The 26,097-nt window shown below is 45.8% G+C and overlaps 1 protein-coding gene across 1 annotated transcript in view; it reads left to right on the top strand.

The window, feature by feature from the left end:
• dars1 (aspartyl-tRNA synthetase 1) overlaps positions 1 to 26,097 on the top strand; it is a 70,095-nt gene that overhangs the window by 3,268 nt on the left and 40,730 nt on the right. Inside the window, exons 2-4 of the mRNA XM_085986639.1 lie at positions 13,781 to 13,877; positions 15,031 to 15,060; positions 20,867 to 20,924. Coding sequence (XP_085842765.1) covers positions 13,781 to 13,877; positions 15,031 to 15,060; positions 20,867 to 20,924 — 185 coding nt within the window. The remainder of the gene's footprint in view (positions 1 to 13,780; positions 13,878 to 15,030; positions 15,061 to 20,866; positions 20,925 to 26,097) is intronic.

Genomic DNA, 26,097 nt, shown 5'->3' with positions numbered 1-26,097 from the left:
TATTTTTGCTTCTTACAGCAGATTATTCCAACATTTTTTTTTAATCACTTTGTAAGGAAATTCTTTATAATACCTCTTTTAAATTTACTTTTCACTAATTTAAATTTATGTCTTCTGTTCCTAATTTCTGGGTTTAATCTGAAGTCATATTCTGGATTTACCTCATCTGTACAATTTATCGTATTTCTGTCTTAAGTTGTACATCTAGTACTTTGTTAGTTCAAAGTGTAGCCTAAGATGGTTCATCATACAATACCCTTTTATCTTCAAAAAGAAGCCTGTTGATCTTGTCTGACAGTACCACATCTATTTACAATAGACTCACTGATCTGTATATTAAATACATTTTTCCACTGAGGTACAGTATGTGATATGATTTAAAATAAGACAATGGTAGCCTAGTCATTCAAATTCTATGACGGTTGCATTTAATTCAGAACCGAGCTTATGCGTTTGAGTGTTTGGGCTTCCTGTTCAACTCACTTGGCTTGGTTGGCTGAGGTGTACAAGTTATCTAGACTAATAGTTGGAATGGCGGAAATGGCTGAAATGTTTGAATCAGGCAAAGGGAGTAAAACTGTCATAATTGTCTTGCTTCATCTGACACAATCATGGGGAAGACAATTGTCCAAATCACCCAGTCCTTAATTGATAGAGTTATAAGGTTGATAGGTGATTTTTTTTTAAGGGAGAGAGAATTGGAAACAAAACCTGTTATAATCTATTTTTGTTTGAGTCTGAGTGTTTAATGTTATGAACAACAGAAGATAGTTCATCTTCATTTTGGAGAGGAGTCCTTATTGGCATTTTTCCAACTTCTAATAATGGATTTTATTGTTAAAACGTTTTTTTCAGGCATTGCTATAAGTGTTGCGTGAAGGAAATCACTGCTTGGGTTTTCCTGTTTACCAGAGGAAATGTTTGAAACTGAAATTTCTGGTATAGTCTCACCATTCAGAAAAGTTGCAGGTGTAGCAATTCACAGTTTCAAGCAGCTGGATTTTAAAGAAAACAATTGACTGTTCTGCATTCACGTGGATTTGACCGGGATTTTATATAGCACCTTTAACGTAGTAAAACGTCCCAGAGCACTTCACAGAAGCATTATAAGACACACAAAAAATTTGACACTGAGCCACATAAGGAGATTTATGGGCGGATGACCAAAAGCTTAGTCAAAGAGGTAGGTTTTAAGGAGTGTCTTAAAGGAGGAAAGAGAGGCGGCGGGGTTTAGGCAGGGAATTCCAGAGCTTCGGGCCTAGGCAACAGAAGGCACAGACACCAATGGTTGAGCAATTATAATCTAGGATGCTCAAGAGGGCAAAGGAGATTAGAGCTAGGGAGGGGCGAGGCCATGGAAGGATTTGAAAACAAGGATGAGAATTTTGAAATCGAGGCGTTGCTTAACTGGGAGCCAGTGTAGGTCAGCGAGCACAGGGGTGATGGGTGAATGGGACTTGTTGCGAGTTAGGACACAGGCAGTCGAGTTTTGGATGACCTCAAGTTTACGTAGGGTACAACGTGGGAGGCCAGCCAGGAGTGCGTTGGAATAGTCAAGTCTAGAGGTAACAAAGGCATGGATGAGGGTTTCAGCAGCGGATGAGCTGAGGCAAAGGCGGAGATGGGCAATGTTACGGAGGTGGAAATAGGCGGTCTTAGTTATGCTGTGGATATGTGGTCGGAAGCTCATTTCAGGATCAAATATGACACCAAGGTTACGAACAGTGTGGTTCAACCTCAGACAGATGTTAGGGAGAGTGATGGAGTCGGTGGTTAGGGAACGGAGTTTGTGGCGGGGACTGAAGACAATGGCTTTGGTCTTCCCAGTATTTGAATGTCAGACAAGCAGTCTGGCAATTTAGAGACCATGGAGGGGTCGAGAGAAGTGGTAGTGAGGTAGAGCTGGGTATCGTCAGTGTACATGTGGAAACTGACGCTGTGTTTTCGGATGATGTCGCCAAGGGGCAACATGTAGACGAGAAACAGGAGGGGGGCCAAATAGATCCTTGGGGGGACACCAGAGGTAACGATGTGGGAGTGGGAAGAGAAGCCATTGCAGGTGATTCTCTGGCTACGATTAGATAGATAAGAATGGAACCAGGCGAGTGCAGTCCCACCCAGCTGGACAACAATGGAGAAGGATGGAGTGGTCAACTGTGTCAAAGGCTACAGACAAGTCAAGAAGGACGAGGAGGGGTAGTATACCTTTGTCACAGTCACAAAGGCTGTCATTTGTGACTTTGATGAGAGCCGTTTCGGTACTGTGGCGGGCGGAAACCTGATTGGAGGGATTCAAACATGGAGTTGCGAGAAAGATGGGCATGGATTTGGGAAGCGACAACACGTTCAAGGACTTTGGAGAGGAAAGGGAGGTTGGAGATGGGGCGGTAGTTTGCAAGGACGGAGGGGTTAAGGTTTTTTTTTGAGGAGAGGGGTGAAGACAGCAGATTTGAAGGAGAGCGGGACAGTACCTGAGGGGAGAGAACCATCCAGGTTAATAAACCCAACTTCTCTTGGTCAGATGCTGAAGTGTAATACTGAATGAAATTCAAGTAAATGCCCACACCAAGTTTAATGTAATTAATTTTAGTGTGAATTCATATTAAAATAGTTTCCCTTCAAAATGTAGAATGCTAGAATGCCTTGAAGTCCATTTGTAGAACCAATAACATTTAAGCTATTACCTAATTAATAGAGATGATTGTGTTAATTCCTAAAATTTGAAAAATAGTTTGTGATGTTTAGTAGATGTAGGATAAGAAACACTAGATTTTGCAGAAAAGAGGCAATGTGCATGTGGTAAACCACTGTTATCGTTCACTATCATTACACTATGATTATCACTGTTTATATCGTTACACTATGGTTATCACTGTTTACACTGTTGTATCACTACACAAGGTTACCTCTTGCCACGCTGTTATACCTGGGCTGACCTCAGCTGACTCCGCCCATGGCTCCGCCTGCTTGCCCAGGTATAAAGGTGATCGACTGGCTGGTATTCCTCCTTGTTGGAACCGATCACCCATGAGGGTGGGCTCTGTTATTTAGCTAATAAAAACCTATAGTTACAATCTTAACTCGTCGCTTTTCATGGAATGAATTGATAGGTATATCAATTTTATTGGCTAAATTTTGAAATGAGTGGATCGGAGCAGCCAAACAACCAGCCAAACGGCCAGCTACAACAGCCACAGCAGCCGGCCTGGCTGCGAGCCCTCCGACCGCCGTACCTGGATCTAAACCCACAGGCAGCGAACTCAGCCCTCGACTTCGAACACTGGCTGAGCTGTTTCGAATCCTACCTGGGAGAATCTGGCGTGCCTCCGGGATCCAAACTAAGAGTTCTGACCGCCCAGGTGAGCCCTAAAGTATTTGCATTTATCTGGGACCTTGCTACATACGAGGAGGCCCTCAACCTGCTGAAAGAGCAGTACCGGAGCCCTGTAAATTCTATGTATGCCAGACATCTCCTAAGATCCCGCTCGCAACAGCCAGGAGAGTCGGTTGATGATTTCTTACGGGCGCTACAAATACTCGGCAGGGACTGTGACTTTAAAGCCGTAACAGCTGCAGAACATACCGATGGAAATATCCGCGATGCCTTCGTGAAAGGCCTTCGGTCAGACTACTCACGGCAAAGACTGCTGGAATCAAAGGACCTCGACCTGAAAACAGCTGCTATCCTCGCTCGCTCCTTGGAAGTGGCCCATCGGGACCTCGAGGCATACTCCAGGTACAGTGCTGCGCGACCCTGGGACTCGGGCCCAACTCCGGCCGCAATACCCCTCGCACCGCCGCCCCGGGACCTACCACAGCGTCGGTGTCCCGGAATCGATTGGGACCGCCACCCCCGGGACCGGCTGCGGCAGCGGAGCCCCGCGATCGGGCCGCCTGCTGCTTCTTCTGTGGCCAGGCGAAACACCCGAGGGCGCGCTGCCCTGCAAGGAACGCGACCTGCTCCGACTGCCAAAAGAAAGGCCACTTCGCGAAGGCCTGCAGGGGGAAAGCCACTGACGCCAGCAGTGCCTCATGCGAGTTGTGGGGGCGGCCATCTTTAATCAAGGCAACAGATGCCAGCATCGCCTCATGTGAATTGTGGGGGTGGCCATCTTCTCCGCCATTTTGTTCAACTTCGTGGGCGCCGCCATTTTGTTCACCGCACTCGACCGCCACCTTGTCTCCAGACCCGACCACCGCCCCGCCCGCAGACTACAGCAGCTCGCTCAGCCATACACTGGCCTCCATCACGCTTGACCAAGCCCTCCCGCATCATCTGTCCAAGTCTATGATGGACATCGGAGTAAACGGCCACGCCACGACCTGCCTGTTCGACAGCGGAAGCACGGAGAGTTTTATTCACCCAGACACGGTGAGCTACTACTCCCTCACTGTCCGGCCAACGCGCCAGCGGATCTCGATGGCGTCGAAGTCACATTCAACTGACGCCAGCGGCTACTGTGTGGTGACCCTGTCGGTTAGGGGCACGGAATATAAAAACTTTAAACTTCTCGTCTTGCCCCAGCTCTGCGCTGCCATCCTACTAGGGCTGGATTTCCAATGCCACCTCCAAAGTGTCACCCTGGCATACGGTGGACCCCTCCCCCCACTCACAGTCTACAACCAGCAGGTTTTAAACCGCCCGCCGCATACCACCTGCGGCCTCTCCACTCTCAAAGTCCCGCCCCCCTCCTTGTTCGCTAACCTCACCCGCGACTGTAAACCCGTCGCTACCAAGAGCAGGCGGTACAGCGCCGGGGACAGAGCTTTTATTAGCTCCGAGGTGCAGCGACTCCTGAAGGAGGGCATCATCGAGAGGAGCAACAGCCCCTGGCGTGCCCAGGTCGTAGTCGTTAAGACCGGCGATAAACACCGCCTAGTCATCGACTACAGCCAAACCATAAACCGGTACACCCAGCTGGACGCATACCCCCTTCCCCGCATATCTGATATGGTCAATCAGATTGCACAGTACCGGGTATTCTCTACCATCGACCTTAAGTCTGCCTATCACCAACTCCCTATCCGCCCTGAGGACCGCCAGTATACCGCCTTCGAGGCAAATGGCCGCCTCTACCACTTCCTTAGGGTTCCCTTCGGCGTCACCAACGGGGTTTCGGTCTTCCAAAGGGAGATGGACCGGATGGTTGACCAGAACGCGCTGCATGCCACGTTCCCTTATCTAGATAACGTCACCATCTGCGGCCACGACCAGCAGGACCATGATGTTAATCTGGAGAAATTCCTCCGTACGGCCCAACGGCTGAACCTCACCTACAATAAGGAGAAATGTGTGTTTAACACCCCGCGCCTTGCCATCCTCGGCTGCGTAGTAGAGAACGGAGTCATCGGCCCCGACCCCGAAAGAATGCGCCCCTCATGGAGCTTCCCCTTCCCCTCTGACAAAAGGCACTGAAGAGAACCCTGGGGCTCTTCGCTTACTATGCCCAATGGGTGCCCAATTATGCGGACAAAGCCAGACCCCTCATGAAGTCCACCTCCTTCCCCCTGACAGCAGAAGCATGCGCAGCCTTCTCCCTCATAAAAGGAGACATTGCTAAGGCCACAATGCACGCGGTGGATGAGTCTATCCCTTTCCAAGTGGAGAGCGATGCATCCGACTTCGCCCTAGCTGCAACCCTTAACCAGGCGGGGAGACCTGTGGCCTTCTTCTCAAGGACCCTCCAGGGCCCTGAGATCCGACACTCTCTGTCGAGAAGGAGGCCCAGGCGATCGTGGAGGCATTACCTGGCAGGCAAACGATTTACCCTCCTCACCGACCAGCGTTCGGTCGCTTTTATGTTTAATAACAAGCTGAGGGGCAAAATCAAGAACGACAAGATCTTGAGGTGGAGAATTGAGCTCTCCACCTACGATTACGATATCTTGTACCGGCCTGGTAAACTGAATGAACCCCCAGATGCTCTATCACGAAGTACATGCGCCAACGCGCAAGTTGATAGACTGCAGACCCTCCACAACGACCTCTGCCACCCCGGGGTCACCAGACTTTACCACTTCATTAAGGCCCGCAACCTGCCCTACTCCATCGAGGAGGTCAGGACCATGACCAGGAACTGCCAAACCTGTGCCGAATGCAAACCGCATTTCTATAGGCCGGACAGAGCAAGCCTGATCAAGGCCACCCGCCCCTTCGAGCGCTTGAGCATCGATTTTAAGGGGCCCCTCCCGTCCTCTGACCGTAATGTGTACTTCCTCAACATTATTGACGAGTACTCCCGTTTCCCCTTTGCCTTCCCCTGCCCAGACATGACCAGTACCACGGTCATCAAATGCCTGAACGACCTCTTCGCCTTGTTCGGGTTCCCGAACTATATACATAGCGACCGGGGCTCATCCTTCATGAGCGAGGAACTTCGCCAGTTCCTACTAGCGAGAGGTATTGCTGCAAGCAGGACCACCAGCTACAACCCCCGAGGGAACGGCCAGGTAGAAAGAGAGAACGCGACAGTCTGGAAGGCCGTTCTCTTAGCCTTAAAGTCCAAGGGCCTCCCAACCTCTCGCTGGCAGGAAGTCCTCCCGGCAGCGCTGCACTCCATCCGGTCACTGCTTTGCACTGCCATTAACGCCACCCCCCATGAGCAAATGTTTGTTTTCCCCAGGAAGTCGACTATGGGAACTTCGCTACCAACATGGCTGACTTCTCCGGGGCCCGTCCTGCTGCGGAAGCACGTGAGGACCCATAAAACGGACCCCCTGGTCGAGAGGGTGGACCTCCTGCACGCCAACCCCCAGTACGCCTATGTGGCATACCCAGACGGGCGGGAGGACACAGTCTCCTTGCGAGACCTCGCACCCTCGGGCACCCCTGAGACACCACCGTTACCCCCCACCACTCCCCCAAATCCAGCCCCGGTAGACGACATGCCGGAACCTCATGAGCCTTCGCCGACCACACAGACACCAGCCTTAACTTCGAATACTGCACCTCCGCCGCCGCTGCTGCGCCGATCAGAAAGGCTTACGAGGCCTCCGGATAGACTGACATACCAGAACTGGTAGTACACTTCACCCCGCCGGACTCAAATTTAAACAAGGGGTGAATGTGGCAAACCACTGTTATCGTTCACTATCGTTACACTATGGTTATCACTGTTTATATCGTTACACTATGGTTATCACTGTTTACGCTGTTGTATCACTACACAAGGTTACCTCTTGCCACGCTGTTATACCTGGGCTGACCTCAGCTGACTCCGCCCATGGCTCCGCCTGCTTGCCCAGGCATAAAGGTGATCGACTGGCTGGTATTCCTCCTTGTTGGAACCGATCACCCACGAGGGTGGGCTCTGTTATTTAGCTAATAAAAACCTATAGTTACAATCTTAACTCGTCGCTTTTCATGGAATGAATTGATAGGTATATCAGTGCATTTTTGAGTTTCCTCCTCAAACTCTGCAGTCTTTGACATGGTCGACAACACCATCCTCCTACAATGTCTCACCTCTTGTCCAGTTCAGTGGAACTGCCCTCGCTTAGTTACACTTTTGCTTATCAGATTGTAGCCAGAGCATCTCCAGCAGTGGCTTCTCTTCCTGCCCCCATACTGTTACCTCGGGAGTCCCCCAAGGATATATCCTCGACCTCTTGTTCCTTATCTACATGTTGCCCCTTAGCAACATCATCCGAAGATATGGGATCAACTTCCAGATGTACGTTGACGAGATCCAGCTCTACCTCTCCGCCATTTGTCTTGACCCCTCCATTGCCTCTGTTGTCAGACTGCGTGTCTCGGCTCTTGGATGAGCCGCAATTCCCTCGAGTTAAATACTGGGAAGACTGAAGCCATCATCTTCAGCCCTGCCGCAAACTCTGTTCCATTGCCACAAATGTCATCCTCCCTGGCCACTGTCTTGGGTTTAACCAGACTGCTTGCAACCTCGGCATCTTATTTGACCCTGAGCTGAGCTTCAGACCGTATATCCTCTCCACCACCATAACATCGCCCCAGCACCCCGCTCCCCCCACCTCTCGTGCCTCAGCCCACCTGCTGCTGAAACCCTCACGCGCACCTTTGTCAGCTCCAATATCGATTCGTTCAATGTTCACTTGGCCAGCCTCCCATCCTCCATAGAAATCTGCTCATCCAAAACCCTGCAGCCCTTACCCTATCCTGCACCAGATCCTGCTCACCCATCGCCTCTCTCCTTGCAGACCTACATTGGCTTAGGGTCCCTCATTGCCTTCCATTTAAAATGGTCATCCTCATGTTTAAATTCCATCATGGCCTCCCTCCTTATCTCTGTAACCTACTCCAGCCCTACAATTCCCCCCCCCCCCCACCCCAAATCACTGTGTTCTTTTGGCCCTGGCATATTGCGCACCCCCCACTCTTCCCTTCACCCCACCATTGCAAATCTTGTCTTCAGCCATTTAGGTCCTATGCTCTGGAATTCCCTCCCTAAAGCTTTCAATCTACCTCTCTTTTAAGACCCTCCTTAAAACCCACCCCTTTGCCCAAGCGTTTGGTTACCCCATCTAATATCTTCTTTGCCTTGGCATCCATTTTTGTCTGATTATGATTCTTTATAGCTCATCGGGGCATTTTGCTATGTTAAAGGCGCTATATAAATGCAAGTTATTATTTAATTTAGTCATCATATTTTCCCTGAGGTTCTTTATGTTTCATAAGCAATGATTCAAAATTTAACCTGTGACTTGCATGTATTTCCCAGTGACAGCTACAATGTACTCCGCAGGATGTAACTGTAAATTGATGGACTGATACTGACTTGTGCTTGCAATTCACTTCATTGTTGTTCTGTCACCCTCTTCTCAGCCAGTTTCTAAAGATTTCACAAAATGAAGCTTGAATGAAGTTTCATTTTATTAAAATCAAGTTAGTTGAAAATCCCCAATTCCCTAAAGGTTCAGCAAGTCACGTATCTACAAAATTGCATAGTTGTGATCTGTAATGAAATCAATTTGAAGTATGGTACTTATTGAATCATACGGAGGCACCAGTTTCAATCAATAATCCTCTTTATTAATCTCAGCCAGGGTGACAGTTGGCCTCATTGTCTCAGGTTTAGGGAAAATCGACCAAAGTTCTTGCTCTAAATAGACTGCATAGATTTATAGGGAGACAATGATTCTTGGAAAACCTGTTAGAATTCTTTGAGGAAGTATTGGGAGGTTATGGATGAAGGGAACTCCATGGATATTAATCTCGACTTCAGGAATGCCTTTGATATGGTACCAGATGGGAGGTTGGTCCAGAACATAGAAAAACATGGAACAGGTCGATTAGTTATTGAAATGGATTGACAACTGACTGCATCAAGCGAGGCAGAGCATGGGCATGCATTGAACTGCTTTTGAGTGGGGAGAAATGATTAATGGGATGTCCATAGGAACAGTGCAGGAACATTTGCTATTCACGTACATAAATGATTTGGAAATGGGGATAGAAACAAATCCGTCAAAATTTGCCAATGATACAAAGGTGCGGGGTGGGGGGGGGGTGCAGTTGCAAATCGCTAGGTGTAAAGTTGTTTTCTTCTTGTTCATGTGATGTGGGTGACACCAACACTGCCCTATTTATTGCCAATCCTTTGTTGGCTTGAGCAGGTGATGGTGGACCTACTTCTTGAACTGCTGTAGTCCTTGAAAGATTGGGAAGCTGGGCTCCGGAATGGTGACTTAAATTTATTAGTGACAAGTGCAGCGTGATGAGACTAGGGAAGGAGAATAAAATTGGAATTAGAAAATAAATGTTGGACTACAAGATGGAGCACAGGGACAGTATTTGGTGGACAGTTTGTTGAAACTGCAGTCTTTAGCAGCAGTGAATAAGGTAAATAGGATATTTGGTTGTATAGAACACAAATCATGTGATACTGAGCATTTGGTTCATCCGCAACTGGAGTACCATGTGCAGCTCTGCTCGCTACATTCCAGGGAGGAGGTCGTGCAGTAAGGGGCTACCTGTCTGGTACCTTGCACCATACACCTGAGCTACAAGGAGAGACTACAAAAGCTGAGTTTCTTTACACTAGAGTAGAGAACACTGAGAGGGGAACTTATTGAGGTATTTAAGATCTACGAGGGTATCACCATGTTGAACCCTGAGAAACTTTACCATGTCCCTGAGAACAGTCGGGGACATTGGACATGGGATAAGTGTCAGAAGAGCGACGGTGAAAGGATAGATCAGCGATACAACTATTTCACACAGGGTGGTGAATATTTGGAATGGGCTGTGCAGTGAGGCATTAATTGAGGCTGATGACATTAGTAACTTTAAGAGAAAGTTGGACAAGCATTTGGTGAGAAAATCATTTGAGGTTTACAAGTCTTGTCATTCCTTGTTTAGATGACCCTCACCGTCAAGGCTTGCATATGACCACTGTCCTTTTGGGTAAGGTACTGGATAAGGACAGAACATTGGTAAAAAATAAAATCTATGATATTACATTATGACCTGTAATGAAATACATTTGAAATAAGAAAATAGCTGCTTTTAAATCAATGGTGAAATAGAATTGTACTCCTTTCAATTTAGTATACTGTATTCGCTGCTCATGATGCGGTCTCCTCTACATTAAGAACATAAGAAATAGGAGCAGGAGTAGGCCATACGGCCCCTCAGGCCTGCTCCGCCATTCAATAGGATCATGGCTGATCTGAATCTAGACTCACGTCCACTTCCCTGCCCTCTCCCCGTAACCCCTAATTCCCTTATCTGCTAGGAAAATGTCTATCTCCATTTTAAATTTATTTAATGTTGCAGCTTCCACAGCTCTCTGGAGACCAAACGCAGATTGGGTGAGCGCTTTGCGGAACACCTCCATTCAGTCCGCAAGCGTAACCCCGAGCTTCTGATTGCCTGTCACTTCAATTCTCTGCTTCACTCCCACTCTGACCTCTCTGTCTTCGGCCTCCTACACTGTTCCAGTGAAACTCAACACAAGCTCTAGGAACAGCATCTCCTCTTTCGATTAGGCACTATACAGCTTTCCGGGCCGAACATGGAGTTCAACAATTTCAGACCATAAACTCTGCCCCCTTTTCTTCGGATGGCAGCTGTTGATGATTCTGCTATTCCCATTTATACCTCTTCCAGACCCATCTATTGTCGCTTTACTTGTCCCATTACCATCCCCTTTTGCCTCGCACCATCATCCCTTTTGTGATTTAATCTCTCCTGCCTTCCACCCTATCACAGACCTTCCCATTTGTTCTTTTCCTCCCCCCCCCTTTCCCAGCCCCCGCACTTGCTTAATACCTGCTACATCTCTAGCTTTATTCAGTTCTGACCTGAAACGTTAGCCCTGTTTCTCTCTCTCTCTCTCCACAGATGCTGCCTGACCTGCTGAGTATTTCCAGCATTTTCTGTTTTTATTTTAAATCAGTGTGTACATCGGGGAACTGTAACTGAGGATTTACCTTCCGTGAGAAAGGTAGTCTGTTGACTCGTTTATATTAGGGACCACCAACTGGAAGTGGTTCTGTCATAGCCTTGGCTGGTAGTACTGTGAAAAGCAGCCAATTGTTATTTTGGGACGGATTCTGCAGCATTGTAGAATGAGCAGAGGCTTGCGCACGAGCAGTTGTTTGAAAATCTTTATTGACTTTATTTTCTTCCTGGTGCATCACCTCAAGGCTGCAGAATAGCATTGCTGGATTTTATAGAGGTGACGGAGGGGAGGGGAGGCACAGTGCTTAGCGTAGTTCCTGGCCAGCAAAAAATAGTAGCTGGTGCCTTCAGAGATAGTTCATATTGCTGCTGTGATGCTGAGAATCATTTTTTGGAGTGCGAGGGGAAATGAAACATGTCGTGTGTTGAGTGGTGGTTCTGGAATTATGCCTATTGTCAGCATCATGTTCAATGAAAGTAGTTCCATTTTAATAAGAAAAAAAGTTTATCCAGTGACTCCGGGACCTGAACCATGGTATTGGCTCGGAATTTGCGGTCCTGATGATGGCAAACTGGCAGCGTTCGCTGTCATTTCGCCTTTGAAACTGACCGCAACGTCCGGACCCTGTTCCTGGGACTAGGGACAGGGTCACTGGCAAGGCTTGGAAGCTAAGCAGAGCCAGGCCTGGTTAGTACCTGGAGGGGTGACCATCAGGGAAGACCAGGTGCAGAAGGTCACGGAAGGAGCCCTAAGGAGGGGCGGTTGGTGAGAAGGTCACGGAAGGAGCCCCGGGAGGGGCGGCTGGTGAGCAGGCCCGGGCGTTGGGCTGAAGATTGTCGGACAGGAGGAATGGTGGAAATGGAATGGCGGCGCGCACAGACGCAGCAGCTTTGCTTCTCCCAGGACGGTGCTATTTACGTTTAATGTTAATGTTATTTGTACTGGACTCATGGGAGCTTGCAAGATCACATTTCGTTGTTCATGTACTTGTGCATTGTACAATGACAATAAAGTTGAATTATTATTATTTATATTATTTAGCGCATGCGAAGCCTAATGCAGAAATCCTGAAGTTGAGGTCTGTTATTCACTGCTCCTCCACTGGCTGTGCTGTGCCCCCCACAGAGCCGGCAATTGGTGTAATCGCTCAAATCATGGAAACTGACACAAACTTCGGCTCTTCCGCGGTAATACCGCTGTAAAATACCCCATTAACAGTTAGACCCTTTGGATTAGGTGTAACTGGGGTTTTAACAGCGTGTTGACTGCTAAACAAATGTTATGGCCCTGAAAAACTAATTTTAATTTTGTGCAGTGTCAAATTTATCCATTTTAATAGAAATTAAAATTTTTAAGAAACTTAACTTTTTTTAAAGTTGTTTCATCTTTATTTCAGGCTTGCCTTTTCCCCATGAGAGCCCCAATCTTTGTTTTGCTCTCTCTAACATTTTTAAAAAGTTAGAATTTTAAGAGCTTACTCACTTCCTTGCTCGCTGTCTGAGAATTCTGCGTTTTGATTGGCTGCTTAGACAGCTTGTTGACGTCACAGCAACTCACACTGTGGGATTCCCACTATACTCCGCTGATTTGAATTGAAGATTGGAAAACCCGACGTTCTCGACACAGATCGCGAGATCATTGTGCGAAACGCACTTTGGGGCCAGCAGCAAACGCCTTCGCTTCGCCGCTGATCGCAAATTCCAGGTCATTAGGTCTATTGCTTGTCTCTGTATGACATAAGCGTTCTTTTGTAGATATGTTACATTTATGGAATTGCAGAGCAGCTTTCTGATAGCACAGGTCAGCCGTGGATAAGGAGTCATTTTCTCCCCCGCCATTAAGATTTTACACCAAGTCCTAATTGAGTCCAGTACGATAACATTGTGTCTGGTTCTCCCGTGCTTGGGCATTCTAATTTCAGCCTGTTCATTTAGTGGAAGTAACAAGATGACTAACGAGAACAAAGCAGTTTTGAACTTAAACCACCTGCTGCCTTTATCTGTTTCCTTGTAGCTGGTATCCCATGACACAAGTTTTCATGTGTGTTTCCTGAAGCGGTAGTTTAGTAATTATATGTTGACTGTAATCACACTTGTCTACTGTGATCTATTACAGCTGTTTTGATTGAGGATAGTGTAAAATAAAGCATTAGTAATGCTCAATATTTTAAAATATGCAGCTTCTGAATGGGGAATATAAACACAAACAGTTTATCTAGGAATTATTAAATCGCTTTTACATCTAGTAGAATTCCAAGTCTCATTTCTAATAACCCTTTAACATCCTCAAGCAAGTGTATGAAATGCACAATAGATGGCACTAACAGTTCTAATGTTAATACATTTTGCATTACCACTTGACAAACTTTTCAATGACTGCTACTATTTTATCCACTGCAGTGTCCCAGACGATCAGGCACAGTCCAAGAAGGCAGCGAAGAAACTGCAGAAAGAAGCAGAAAAGGCTGCCAAGAAGGCAGAGAAGCAGGCCAAATTGGTCAGTTTGAAAACACCTTCAGATTCATGCAGTTCTATCCAAATTTGATAAATGGGTGGCAAGAAGATTTAGATTTGCAGATGTAGCTTTTGCAGTTCTTTAAATAAAATCAATTTGCAGAATGAAAAACAATAGCTTTGCAGATTGGCATGCCTTTAACCTTGTCATTCAATATCAAAAATGTTACTGGAACATTAACCTATATTGTAAACTCCAATCTTCCACTCGTGTGAGGTGGGGAGTTACATTGTGGATTGGAAGATTTTATCAGTAAGAGCAGGAAACGTATTTGTATGTTAATTCACAAGAAATATGTTTCGCTTTGTTTTGTTCAAGTTTTTTCCGCTCCTTTCCAGAAGTTGGTGGCTCATGCTGCATACAGCTCATGGTTGTCAGCATCCTTCTGGCGCCCTGTCCAGTGGACATTCTTCATTAGTGAGCGCCAGCAGCTTTTTTGATCATGGGGAGTATTGCAACCAATGTTCCCTTTAATTTTTTTTTTGGTGGGGTGGGGGTGCGCGTGCGCGGTTTTCCCCATTGAAGAGCCGGCTGCGCGGGAAGTCCGGAGTGCTGCGTGGCCCCGTGTGGCATTGATTGCAACCCAACCTAATCTTGTCCTCCTCTGAAGTCCACACAATGGACATTTCCCAGCATGTGGCACCAGATGACAACTAGGAGTTTCTGGATGATATTTTTTCCTCTCCTTTTCTCCCCCACACCCCCAGCTTCTCCTACCATCCATAACCTAGGGGCCCACAGGCTTGAACTGCAGTACCAAATTGCTACTTTGAGATCAGCTAACTCATTACAGATTTTGGATTGAATTTGGGACTTTGCTAGTTTATTTGGCTCAGCATTTACCTACTAAGTCATCAGGGCAGCTGTTCAAGCAGTATTTTGACAAAATTGCCTTAAGTATGTAATGTAAAGGAAATAATTTGAAACATAACAGTTATTGAGATGCTATTGGTTCATAGTTTTGAATGCAAGATAATTAGCAATAATTTATGTCGTTGTATAGTAATCGAGAACAATGGCACACCCTATGTTTGGGAGCCTTAATTAGTTCAAAAAGGTATAAATTTGTATGTAATTGATTGATATAGCTATAAGATTATTAACTTTCCTCCTGGTTTAATATTATTTCCTGTAGGCAGCAGAAAATCAAGCAGGAGATGAAGAGGTGGGTGTTTATCTAATTTAAAGTTCTTAATTTTTAAAATTTAAAACAAACTTCGATAAAACTACCATGATCCTTAGTGTCTAGAATGCTTCCTAATTTTTAACATTGGATAAGTTAATGTGCTAAAATTAATGTCCAGTAATGTTTCATTAGTGTATCTGCAATTTCTAGATTGATTTCTGTCAGGAAATCTTTTAAGATCGTGTCATGTTTTAGTCCCCCTCGTGAGATGTGTAGTCTTCTGAAATGTTTTCTTATAAACTGATTGTACCGTGTGGAAGTTGTCCATATCCTATATGACTTTTATTCTTCACTTTCTGCTATGCTTCATGGAGAGTTTGATTTTTCTAAATTCATCTGCCTATCCATTTGGGAACACCTGGTTGCCACTTAAAAATGTATGAAATTTGAAATCCGGTGTTAGCTCAGTAACTTAACGTCCTCTTGGACCTTTGCCAGATGGAGATAAAATCAATCCCATTCTCTAAAGTTTTCCCACTTTTGCTTATAATCTACTAATAGCTAGTGTATAGTTTGTAGGGTTAATTATTTTTAAATGTTCATGCCAGTAAATACATTATGATTCCTACATTTGAGGGTCAGTCAATCAAATCTTTGGAGGTCTATTTCTTTGAATGTAGTGGAACTTGATACATCAGTGATATTTTTCATGGATGGGGAATTTCTTTTACTTTAAGTATATGATGATTGCAAATTGTATTAGCGCAGTCCCTAAATGTGGATTTAACTATTGATTACATGAAGAATTTCTCAGATTCATCAGGAAACTGGGCATAAATTGAACTGGGTGGAATAGTGAGTGTCGTAAATGGGGCGAATAAATGCATGGCCTTACAGGGCCCCTGCCTGGAGCAGTTTCATTTAAGCATACTATATTTTGATATGATTTGCTTTATTATTACTGCACTGTGTGAACATTGTATGGGACAATTTCTTCATTCATTTTACTACACGTGTGTGTTTTAATGGATCGTGGAGCAGTTATGCAGGGATGCAGAGGAGCCCCGAATGTTCTTGGTGCCCAGAGCCCCAAAAATTCTTAATCCAGCTCTGGTCACAAATTTGGGTCTGCTGCAGATATCTACCCTGGTTCAATGGTGTCAGCTGCTCCCTTAAGCTGTCTGGTCACTTTGTTACAGAAGCTGACTCCCATTGCCCTATATCTACTAGTGTAGTAGCAGGACCTGGGAATGTAACAATGAAACTCCCTTATGTTCTGGATGAGATTTTTGTATCTTCTAAAGTTAAATGGAGTTGGCGCTGGGTAAGGCGAAGTTTGATTCAAAATTGTATGCTGCTTTATTCCACAGTAGGTGAAATGCACAGAACCGTGAGATTGATGAGAGTTGCTTGATACATTTGGTTGGACATCTGTTCATGTACTGTTACAAAGTTAATATGTGAGCGCTAGCTAACTCTGGTGGGTCATCTAACTTGACTTAAAAGGGCAATTTCTCTATTCTGCCCTGCTGTCCAGGACATTGGAACAGGAGTAGGCCATTTAGCCCCTCAAGCCTGTTCGCCATTCAGTGAGATCATGACTGATCGGTGACCTAACTCCATATACCTGCCTTTGCCCCATATCCCTTAATACCTTTGGTTACCAAAAATCAATCAATCTCAGATTTAAAATTATCAATTGAGCTAGCATCAACTGTCATTTGTGGAAGAGAGTTCCAAACTTCTACCACCCTTTTTGTGTAGAAGTGTTTCCTAACTTCACTCCTGAAAGGCCTGGCTCTAATCTTTAGGATACATACCCTAGTCCTAGACTCCCCAATCAGCATAAATAGTTTTCTCTTTATCTACCCTATCAGTTCTCATTAATATCTTGAAAACTTCAATCGAATCACCCCTTAATCTTCTAAATTCCAGGGAATACAAACCTAGTTTGTGTAATCCCTCCTCATAATTTAACCTTTTGAGTCCATCTAGTAAATCTATGCTGCACCCCCTCCAAGGCCATTATATCCTTCCTAAGGTCTGGTGCCCAGAACTGCTCACAGTACTCCAGGTGTAGGCCCAACCATCTTCAGCTGCTTCATCAATGACCTTCCCTCCAACATAAGGTCAGAAATGAGGTTATTCGCTCATGACTGCACAGTGTTCAGCGCCATTCACAACTCCTCAGTTAATGAAGCAGTCCATGCCCGCATGCAACAAGACCTGGACGACATTCAGGCTTGGGCTGATAAGTGGCAGGTAACACTCGTGCCACAGAAGTGCCAGGCAATGACTATCTCCAACAAGTGAGAGTCTAACCACCGTCCCGTAACATTCAACGGCATTACCATTGCCGAATCCCCCACCATCGACAACCTGAGGGTCACCATTGACCAGAGACTTAACTGGACCAGCCACATAAATACTGTGGCAATAAGAGCAGGTCAGAGGCTAGGTATTCTGCAGTGAGTGTCTCACCTCCTGATTCCCCAAAGCCTTTCCACCATCTACAAAGCACAAGTCAGGAGTGTGATGGAATACTCTCCACTTGCTTGGATGAGTGCAGCTCCAACAACACTCAAGTAGCTCGACACCATCCAGGACAAAGCAGCCCGCTGGATTGGCACCCCATCCACCACCTTAAACATTTACTCCCTCCACCACCGGCGTACCGTGGCTGCAGTGTGTACCATCTACAAGATGCACTGCAGCAACTCGCCAAGGCTTCTTCAGCAGCACCTCCCAAACCTGCGACCTCTTCCACCTAGAAGGACAAGGGCAGCAGGCGCATGGGAGCACCACAACCTCTAGGTTCCCCTCCAAGTCACACACCATCCTGACTTAGAAATATATCGCTGATCCTTCATCGTTTCTGGGTCAAAATTCTGGAATTCCCTACCTAACAGCACTGCGGGAGTGCCTCCACCACACAGACTGCAGCGGTTCAAGAAGGCGGCTCACCACCACCTTCTCAAGGGCAATTGGGGATGGGCAATTAATGCTGGCCTTGCCAGCAACGCCCACATCCCATAAATGAATTTTAAAAAGTCTAACCAGGGCTTTGTTTAGCTGTATCGTGACTTCTACCCCCTTGTATTCTAGACACCAGTCATTATCGTAACTAATGGTAACACACCACTGATAACTAATAGAAATGGTGGTAGCACTCAGATTCCCCTTATCACCAACACTATACAATAACTCACTGATGTGTAATGCCCCGAGATCCTACCTGTAACTGGTAGTAATCCTATAATGTGCTGATATTCACCCTGAAATCATAGCCAGTGCGGTCAGGCTCTCCAGATGATGCCACTTTTAACAGGCTCGATCTCTCTCCCCATCTCCTTTGGCTCCGGTTCCATTTGAAGGTGACATCTCTGAACTGGGAGCCTCCGTCAGAGCTGATCTGTATTTGGATTTTAAACGTCAAAACCAGCCGGCACAGACCGACCTGAACCAAACCAAGAAATCGCACAGCGGGCAGCGGGCTCAGTGTTTGGGGCACTTCTCACCGGGCACATCGCCCTAAACTCAGCTCAGCATCAACATTTCTAAATCACTCCTTGGGCTCAGACTTAATAAAGGAGATTTTTCATAGAATGATAGAAATTACAGCACAGGAGGAGGTCATGGAGCCCCTGGTGTCTGCGTCGGTGCTGGTGCTCTCCCCTAAACCCATTCCCCCAGATTCTTTTACATTCCTCCATTTCAAATACTTATCCCAATCCCTGTTACTGATGTTCTAGTCTCTGCCGTAATAACCACTTGTGGTGAAGCATCTCATGATATAATGGCCCTCAATTCAAGAACCTTTCTTTTCCATTTTTCCTTGGTTCTTCAAGTGAGAATCCTCAGTCTACGTCCCCATTGGCCCACCAGTGGAAGCAATCTTTCACTATTCCCCACAGTAAGGTCCCAGGTTTCACTCGCCCCTTTACTGGCTGCTCCTCTCTCAGTGCTGCCCCAACTCACCACTTTGCTGCTGGTGCTGTAGGAAATGTTAGGCTCCATGCCAACCTCATTCCCCAGTCTCCCTATTTTCTCCCCAGTCTCCCTCTCTCCCACCCACCCGAACCCCCATGGTAAGGATTTGGAATGCTGTGCCTGATAAGGTGGTGGATACAGTAGTAGCCTTCAAAGGGGAATTGGATAAATACTTGAAGGAGGAAAAATTGCAGGGATATGGGGAAAGAGCGGGGAAGTGGAACTAACTGGATTGCTCTTCGAAAGAGCCAGCGCAGACTCGATGGGCTGAATGGCCTCCTTCTGTGCTGTGCTATTCTATGATTCTGTGCTCATGCCACTTTGAGCACCTGCCCATTATCCCTACTCTCTGTCTCCTGTTGCTCAGCCAATTTCCTAACCAGGTCAATAATTTGCCCTCAATTCCATGAGCTTTGACTTTAGCTGACAGTCTCTTATGAGGAACTTTATTGAATCCCTTCTGGAATTCCACATAAATAACATCCATCGACATTCCCCTGTCCACTACTTCAGTCACCTCTTCAAAAAATTCAGTCAGGTTCGTCAGGCATGACCTACCCTTTACAAATCCGTGCTGGCTCTCTCTGATCAGCTGAAAGTTTTCAAGGTGTTCAGTCACTCCATCCTTAATTATAGACTCTAGTAATCTCCCGACAACAGACGTTAGGCTAACTGGTCTATAATTCCCTCGTTTCCCTCTCTCACCTTTCTTAAATAGTGGAGAGGCGTGTGCAGTGGTTCGCTCCCTTCACAACCTTCTGCATAATTTCCCCCTTGGTGTCTGTGTTCTGATTTTTAAAAGCCTCTCTCAGCCCCCATAAAGATAAAAAAAAGGTTTCCAAGGTGTGAAGTGACTTTCTAAATAATCCAAGTAATTGAGTGATGCAGATATCTATTACCTTTTGTTTCAGTGTAACTTCAGAGGTGTTTGGGTTATAATTCTGTTGGTACGAACGTTTACAGAGGTAGCCCTAAGTCACCTTAGCATCCAGCATTCAAACGGCAAATGGTTAAAAATATGGCGGAGGCTGTGTTTTCCTCATTTCCATCTGTTTTTCACATGCCAGCCTAGAAAACAGTGGATACATTTTATGGCACCAGGCCCGCTCTTCCTAAAAAGAGAAGGGAGATGGAAATGTAGTGAAGAATGTCCCTGAGCACTTTGCGGGCCTTAGCTGCCCAGGATCTGCCAGAAAACCATTAGGAAGAGTCCTAAGCCTAGTCTTATTGTAATGGTGGTGGTCAGGGGCGAAGAGTATAAATGTCTTATTTTGAGATAACGCACCTGTTGTGGGGTTGTGCCTATTAATAGATTATAATCTATTTTTAATCTGTGTTAGATTGAGTTACGGTCTTGGTCTTTAAGACTCCTGATGTTGCAATAACAGAATAAGCACTAGAATGTATTTTAGTGCAGTATTATGATCAATAGTTGATAAGTATTAGGTTGTGCAATTTTTATGATTTTATTGTACACACGTTTGATCGGTTTTGTAATAAACTTTCTAGTAAATTTTTACAGTTGTGATAAAAGGTAGATACAAAGTCAACAGTGCCGCTCTTTACATTTTGAGAATCAGATTGGTTCTGTTGATTGTGCAAACCTATGGTTCAATGAAGAAAATTCTGTTCAGGTAATACTCCTTGCATTCATATAGTTTATCACAAAAGGCTTTCAGAATATGTCACTCAGTTAATTACTTTTGAAGTGCGGTGACCGTTATTATGCCGGACTCTTAGTTATGATTTTTATGGTAGTAAAGTCTGAACTTCTGGCATCAAATTGCCATCCATGTGATAAGATTTATTGGTTATATATAAATTTCCAGCGTACTAAATGTGGTTTCCCTTTTAGGACTTTGCAAAAGACAGATATGGAATTCTTCCACTGATCCAATCACAGGAAAAACTGGGTGAGTTTAATTATGAGTAACTTTTTTTTTCCTCCCTGCCCCCTGAAAAGTGATGGTCTACTGATCTGTTGCAATAGCTAGTACGTGTCTTTCAACACAGTCTGTTGTGGGCCTTTTTTAAATTGCAGTCAGTATTAGATACAAGCATGTTGTCCCATCATGTGAAGCAAGATTGCAAAAAGACAGCAATCATACTTTTTGGCTTTGTGAAAACTTACCATTTCCATTACAGCTTTACTTTTAAATATTGCATGAGCTGCAGGAAATGTTTCCTTTCTGCCAATAAATACACAATGCTCCCAGAGTCTCCTGCTAATTACGATTTTGTGCTTGTAAATGCTGCCAGGATTTTCCTAGAAGGGATACAAGAGTTAATAAGTTAAAAATGACATGCAAACAAAAAAAAAAACTGGAGGCCCCTTTCTTAGAGACCCTAAGGATCCTCGTATGAGGAAAACTCTGGTTAGATAGCTTCCAAAGAGGGTTTCAATTTCAATGCTTTCTTCAAGCAAATGGATGCTATTGTACCAGCTAAAATGTCAGGAAAAAGAATTGAATAAATGCACTGTGTAATGTGGTACTGAGGCATATAAACCAAAAAGGTCCCAGGTTTGATTCCTTATCTGTGCTCCACTGGTTTTAGCTGGTCTCTGGGAGAATGCTGCAGCTGATCAGAGTGGCCCTGGCCTATGAAAGGGAACAATAAGGTAGAGTACCCACTTTCTGATGCAGGTGTAAATGCTAAAGTTTGGCCTCCATTATGAAGATGGGGAGATCCCACCTGAAGTCCTTGTATTGAAAATGTATTGATCGTAAAGACAGATCAGTAGCTTAACTAGATTAGGTATTTTGATTGACCATTTGAATATCTTGATGTCATAGAGTCATTATGGCATAGAAGGAGGCCATTTGGCATCAAGTCCGTGCCGGCTCTCTGTAGAGCAATGCAGTCAGTCCCATTTCCCCGCTCTATCCCTGTAGCCCTGCAAGTTTATTTCTCTCAAGTGCCTATCCAATTTCCTTTTTGAAATCATTGATCGTCTCTGCTTCCACCGCGCTCATCAGCAACGAGTTCCAGGTCATTACCAATCGCTGTGTAAAAAAGTTCTTCCTCACATCCCCCTTGTATCTCTTGCCCAAAACCTTAAAACTGTGTCCCCGACTCCTGTGTACCATCAGCTAATGGGAACAGCCTTTTGCTGTCTACTTTATCCAAACCCGTCATAATCTTGTACACCTCTATCAAATCTCCCCTCAAATTCCTTTCCTCCGAGGAGAACAACCCCAGTTTCTCCAACCTAACCTTGTAGCTAAAATCCCTCATCCCTGGAACCATTCTGGTAAATCTCCTCTGCACCCTCTCAAGGACCTTCACATCCTTCCTGAAGTGTGGTGACCAGAACTGGATGCAATACTCTACTTGTGGCCTAACCAGAGCTTTATAAAGGTTCAGCATATCTTCCCTGCTTTTGTACTCAATACCTCTATTTATGAAACCCAAGATCCCATATGCTTTGCTAACCACTCTCTCAATATGTCCTGCCACCTTCATAGATCTATGCACATGAACCCCCCAGGTCCCTCTGTCCCTGCACACTCTTTACAACTGTGCCATTAAGTCTATATTGCCTCTCCCAATCCCTTCTGCCACAATGCATCACCTCACACTTCTCTGTATTAAATTCCATCTGCCACTTGTCTGCCCATTCTGCTAGCTCATGTATGTCCTGTTGCAGTCGATTGGTACCCTCTTCGCTGTTTGCCACACCTCCAAGTTTGGTATCATCAGCAAATTTTGAAATTTTACTCTGTATTCCGATATCCAAGTCATTTATTTATATATCAAAAAAAGCAGTGGTCCTAGCACTGACCCTTGGGGAACACCACTGTCTACCATCCTCCAGTCTGAAAAACAACCATTTACCATGACTTGCTGTTTACTGTCCTTACGCTAATCCAAGCTGCCACTGACCCACCTATTTCATGAGCCTCACTTTTGTTAACCAGCCTTTTATGTGGTACTTGGCAAACGCTTTCTTAAAATCCATATAGACAACATCCACTGCATTCCCTTCATCAACCTTCTCTGTTACTTCACCAAAAAATTCAATTAGATTAGTCAAACACGATTTGCCTTTTACAAAACCGTGCTGGCTCTCCTTAATTAACTTAAACCTCTCCAAGTGACTGTTAATTTTTTCCCTGATTATTGTTTCTAAAACCTTACCCATCACTGATGTTAAACTGACCGGCCTGTAGTTACTAGGATTGTCCAAATGGATTCTGTCCTTGCCCCCTCATGGACATCCTCTTTTTCCAACACTACAATGTCTTCCCTAATCAGTACTGCCACCCCACCTCCATTTTTTTCCCTCCCTATCTTTTCTGAACACCTTGTATCCGTGAATATTAAGCACCCAGTCCTCACCATTTTTAAGCCACGTTTCCGTTATTGCCACTGCCTCATATTCCCACATGGCTAATTGTGCTTGTAGCTCACCAACGTTATTCACCACACTTTGTGCATTTACATACATGCATTCCAAACCTGTCTTTGTATTCCTCATAGCCCTTCTTAGTCTGCTCCTATCTAATGTGGTACTACTTCCTTCTCTAGTAGTACCCAACACTCTCTCCCTCCTTTATGCACCTTATTTCTCTTTTCTACTTCTATATGCTGGTGCCCACCCCCCTGCCAATTTAGTTTAAACCCTCTCCAACCACACTAGTGAACCTCCCCGCGAGGACATTGGTCCCAGTCCTGTTGAGGTGTAACCCGTCCCTTTTGAATAGGTGCCTCCTGCCCCAGAACTGGTCCCAATGCCCCAAGAATCTGAAGCCCTCCCTCCTGCACCATGCCTCAAGCCACGCATTGATCCTCCCTATCTTCCTATTTCTACTCTCGCTGGCGCGTGGCACTGGGAGTAATCCAGAGATTACTACCTTTGAGGTCCTACTTTTTAACTTCCTCCCTAACTCCTGAAAGTCTGACTGTAGGACCTCAATACCTGCCTTCTCTATGTCGTTGGTACCAACGTGTACTGGGCCTGCTTCTGGGGAAGGTGGGACTTGTACAGGTCGGACGGGTTGCACCTGAACCAGAGCGGGACAAATATCCTTGCGGGGAGGTTTGCTAGCACTGTTCGGGGGGGTTTAAACTAAAATGGCAGGGGGTTGGGAACCTGAGCAGGGAGACAGAGGAAAGGGAAACAGGGATAAAAGCAAAAGATAGGAAGGAGAAAAACAAAAGTGGCAGTCAGAGAAATCAACGGTTTAAATCAAACGTGGCCACAGTAAATAATCATTCTAATAGGTCTAAGAGCGTTAAAAAAACAAGCCTGAAGGCTTTGGCCTAGAAATTCAGTGGGCTGCGCCACCAGTTTGCGCCCAAAGAGGGCACTCAGTGGCTTTAGCGCCACTGGCCACACCTCCCGCGATATTTAGCGGGGCGCTAATGGCGGCGTTAGCCTGTAGCGCTGCGCCGCCACCGATGACGTCATCGGTGTGCGCAGTGCCCCGCTCCCGCCCCGATGACCATATTTGGTCGCGCCCGCCTCTTTACCGCCGGTCGCAAATCGCGACCGGTTCACAGGGCCTACCTGTGGCGGTAGTGGCGCTAGTTAAGGTGGAGGTGCGGGGCGGCCGCTTTTTCGGCGGCCGCCTGCCAGCACCTCCGTCCCCGGCCTCCTAAACCCCCCCCCCCCTGCGGCATTGCCGGCTGTTTCCCGAGAGCCCGGCACGTCTCCTTGGTGCCGGGCTCATTTGCCGGCACTCGCGAGCGGGGATCGCGCTGTTGCAGGCACCTCCCCCTTAACAGTGGGAGGAAGGCCTGCAGTACCGCAGCGTGTGGCGCTGCGGCCCTTAGTGCGCCAATATTCAGGGTGAGCGCCCCAAGCGGGGCGCGGGGAGCCTCGAGTAGCGGCCCGCTTCCGTTTGGGGCGCAGAAACTGAATATCGGGATGGCGCAAGTGGCTCCACTCGCAGCGGTAATTCCGGCGCCCAGGCGAGCTTGGCGCCCCAAACGGCGCCCAACTGAATTTTTAGCCCTTTGTGTCTTAATGCGAGGAGCATTTGTAATAAGGTGGACGAATTGGCTGCGCAAATAGAGGTAAACGAATATGATTTGGTTGGGATTACGGAAACGTGGCTCAAGGATGGCCAAGACTGGGAACTCAACATCCAGGGGTATTCGATATTCAGGAAAGATAGGCAAAAAGGAAAGGGAGGTGGGGTAGCATTACTGGTTAAAGAAGGGATTAATACAATTGTAATGAAGGATATTAGCTCTGATGATGTGGAATCTGTATGGGTAGAATTGAGAAATACTAAGGGGAAATAAACATTAGTGGGAGTGGTATATAGACCTCCAAACAGTAAGGCGGAGGTTGGGGATGGCATTAAAAGGGAAATTAAAGAAGCGTGCAATAAGGGCACAGCAGTCATCATGGGTGACTTTAATCTACATATAGATTGGGCCAACCAAATTAGTAACAATACTGTGGAGGGGGAATTCCTGGAGTGTTTACGGGATGGTTTCCTGGACCAATATGTCGAGGAACCAACCAGAGATCAGGCCATCTTAGACTGGGTATTATGTAACAAGAAAGGATTAATTAGCAATCTTGTTGTACGAGGCCCCTTGGGTCTGAGCGATCATAATATGATCGAATTCTTCATTAAGATGGAAAATGAAGTAGTTGACTCAGAGACTAGAGTCCTCAATTTAAATAAAGGAAACTACGATGGTCTGAGGAGCGAGTTGGGTAGGATTGATTGGGGAATGGCACTCAAAGGGTTGACGGTGGATAGGCAATGGCAAACATTCAAAGACCGAATGGATGAGCTACAGAATTTGTTCATCCCAGTTTGGCATAAAAATAAAACAAAAAAGGTGACTCAACTGTGGCTAACAAGGGAAATTAGGGATAGCATAAGATCCAAGGAGACGACATATAAATTGGCCAGAAAAAGCAATAATCCTGAGGATTGGGAGCAGTTTAGGATTCAACAAAGGAGGACAAAGGGATTAATTAAGAAAGGGAAAATAGAATATGAGAGTAAGCTAGCAGGGAACATAAAAGCTGACTGTAAAAGCTTTTATAGATATGTGAAGAGAAAAAGATTGGTGAAGTCAAGCGTAGGTCCCTTGCAGTCAGAATCAGGGGAATTTATA

The sequence above is a fragment of the Somniosus microcephalus genome, chromosome 4 (genome assembly GCF_052327205.1).
Source record: "Somniosus microcephalus isolate GS21.2 chromosome 4, FLI_Smic_1.0, whole genome shotgun sequence".
Classification (NCBI taxonomy): Eukaryota; Metazoa; Chordata; class Chondrichthyes; order Squaliformes; family Somniosidae; genus Somniosus; species Somniosus microcephalus.
The sequence above is the reverse complement of the archived record's forward strand: the minus strand, read 5'-3'. Positions and strand labels throughout refer to the sequence as shown.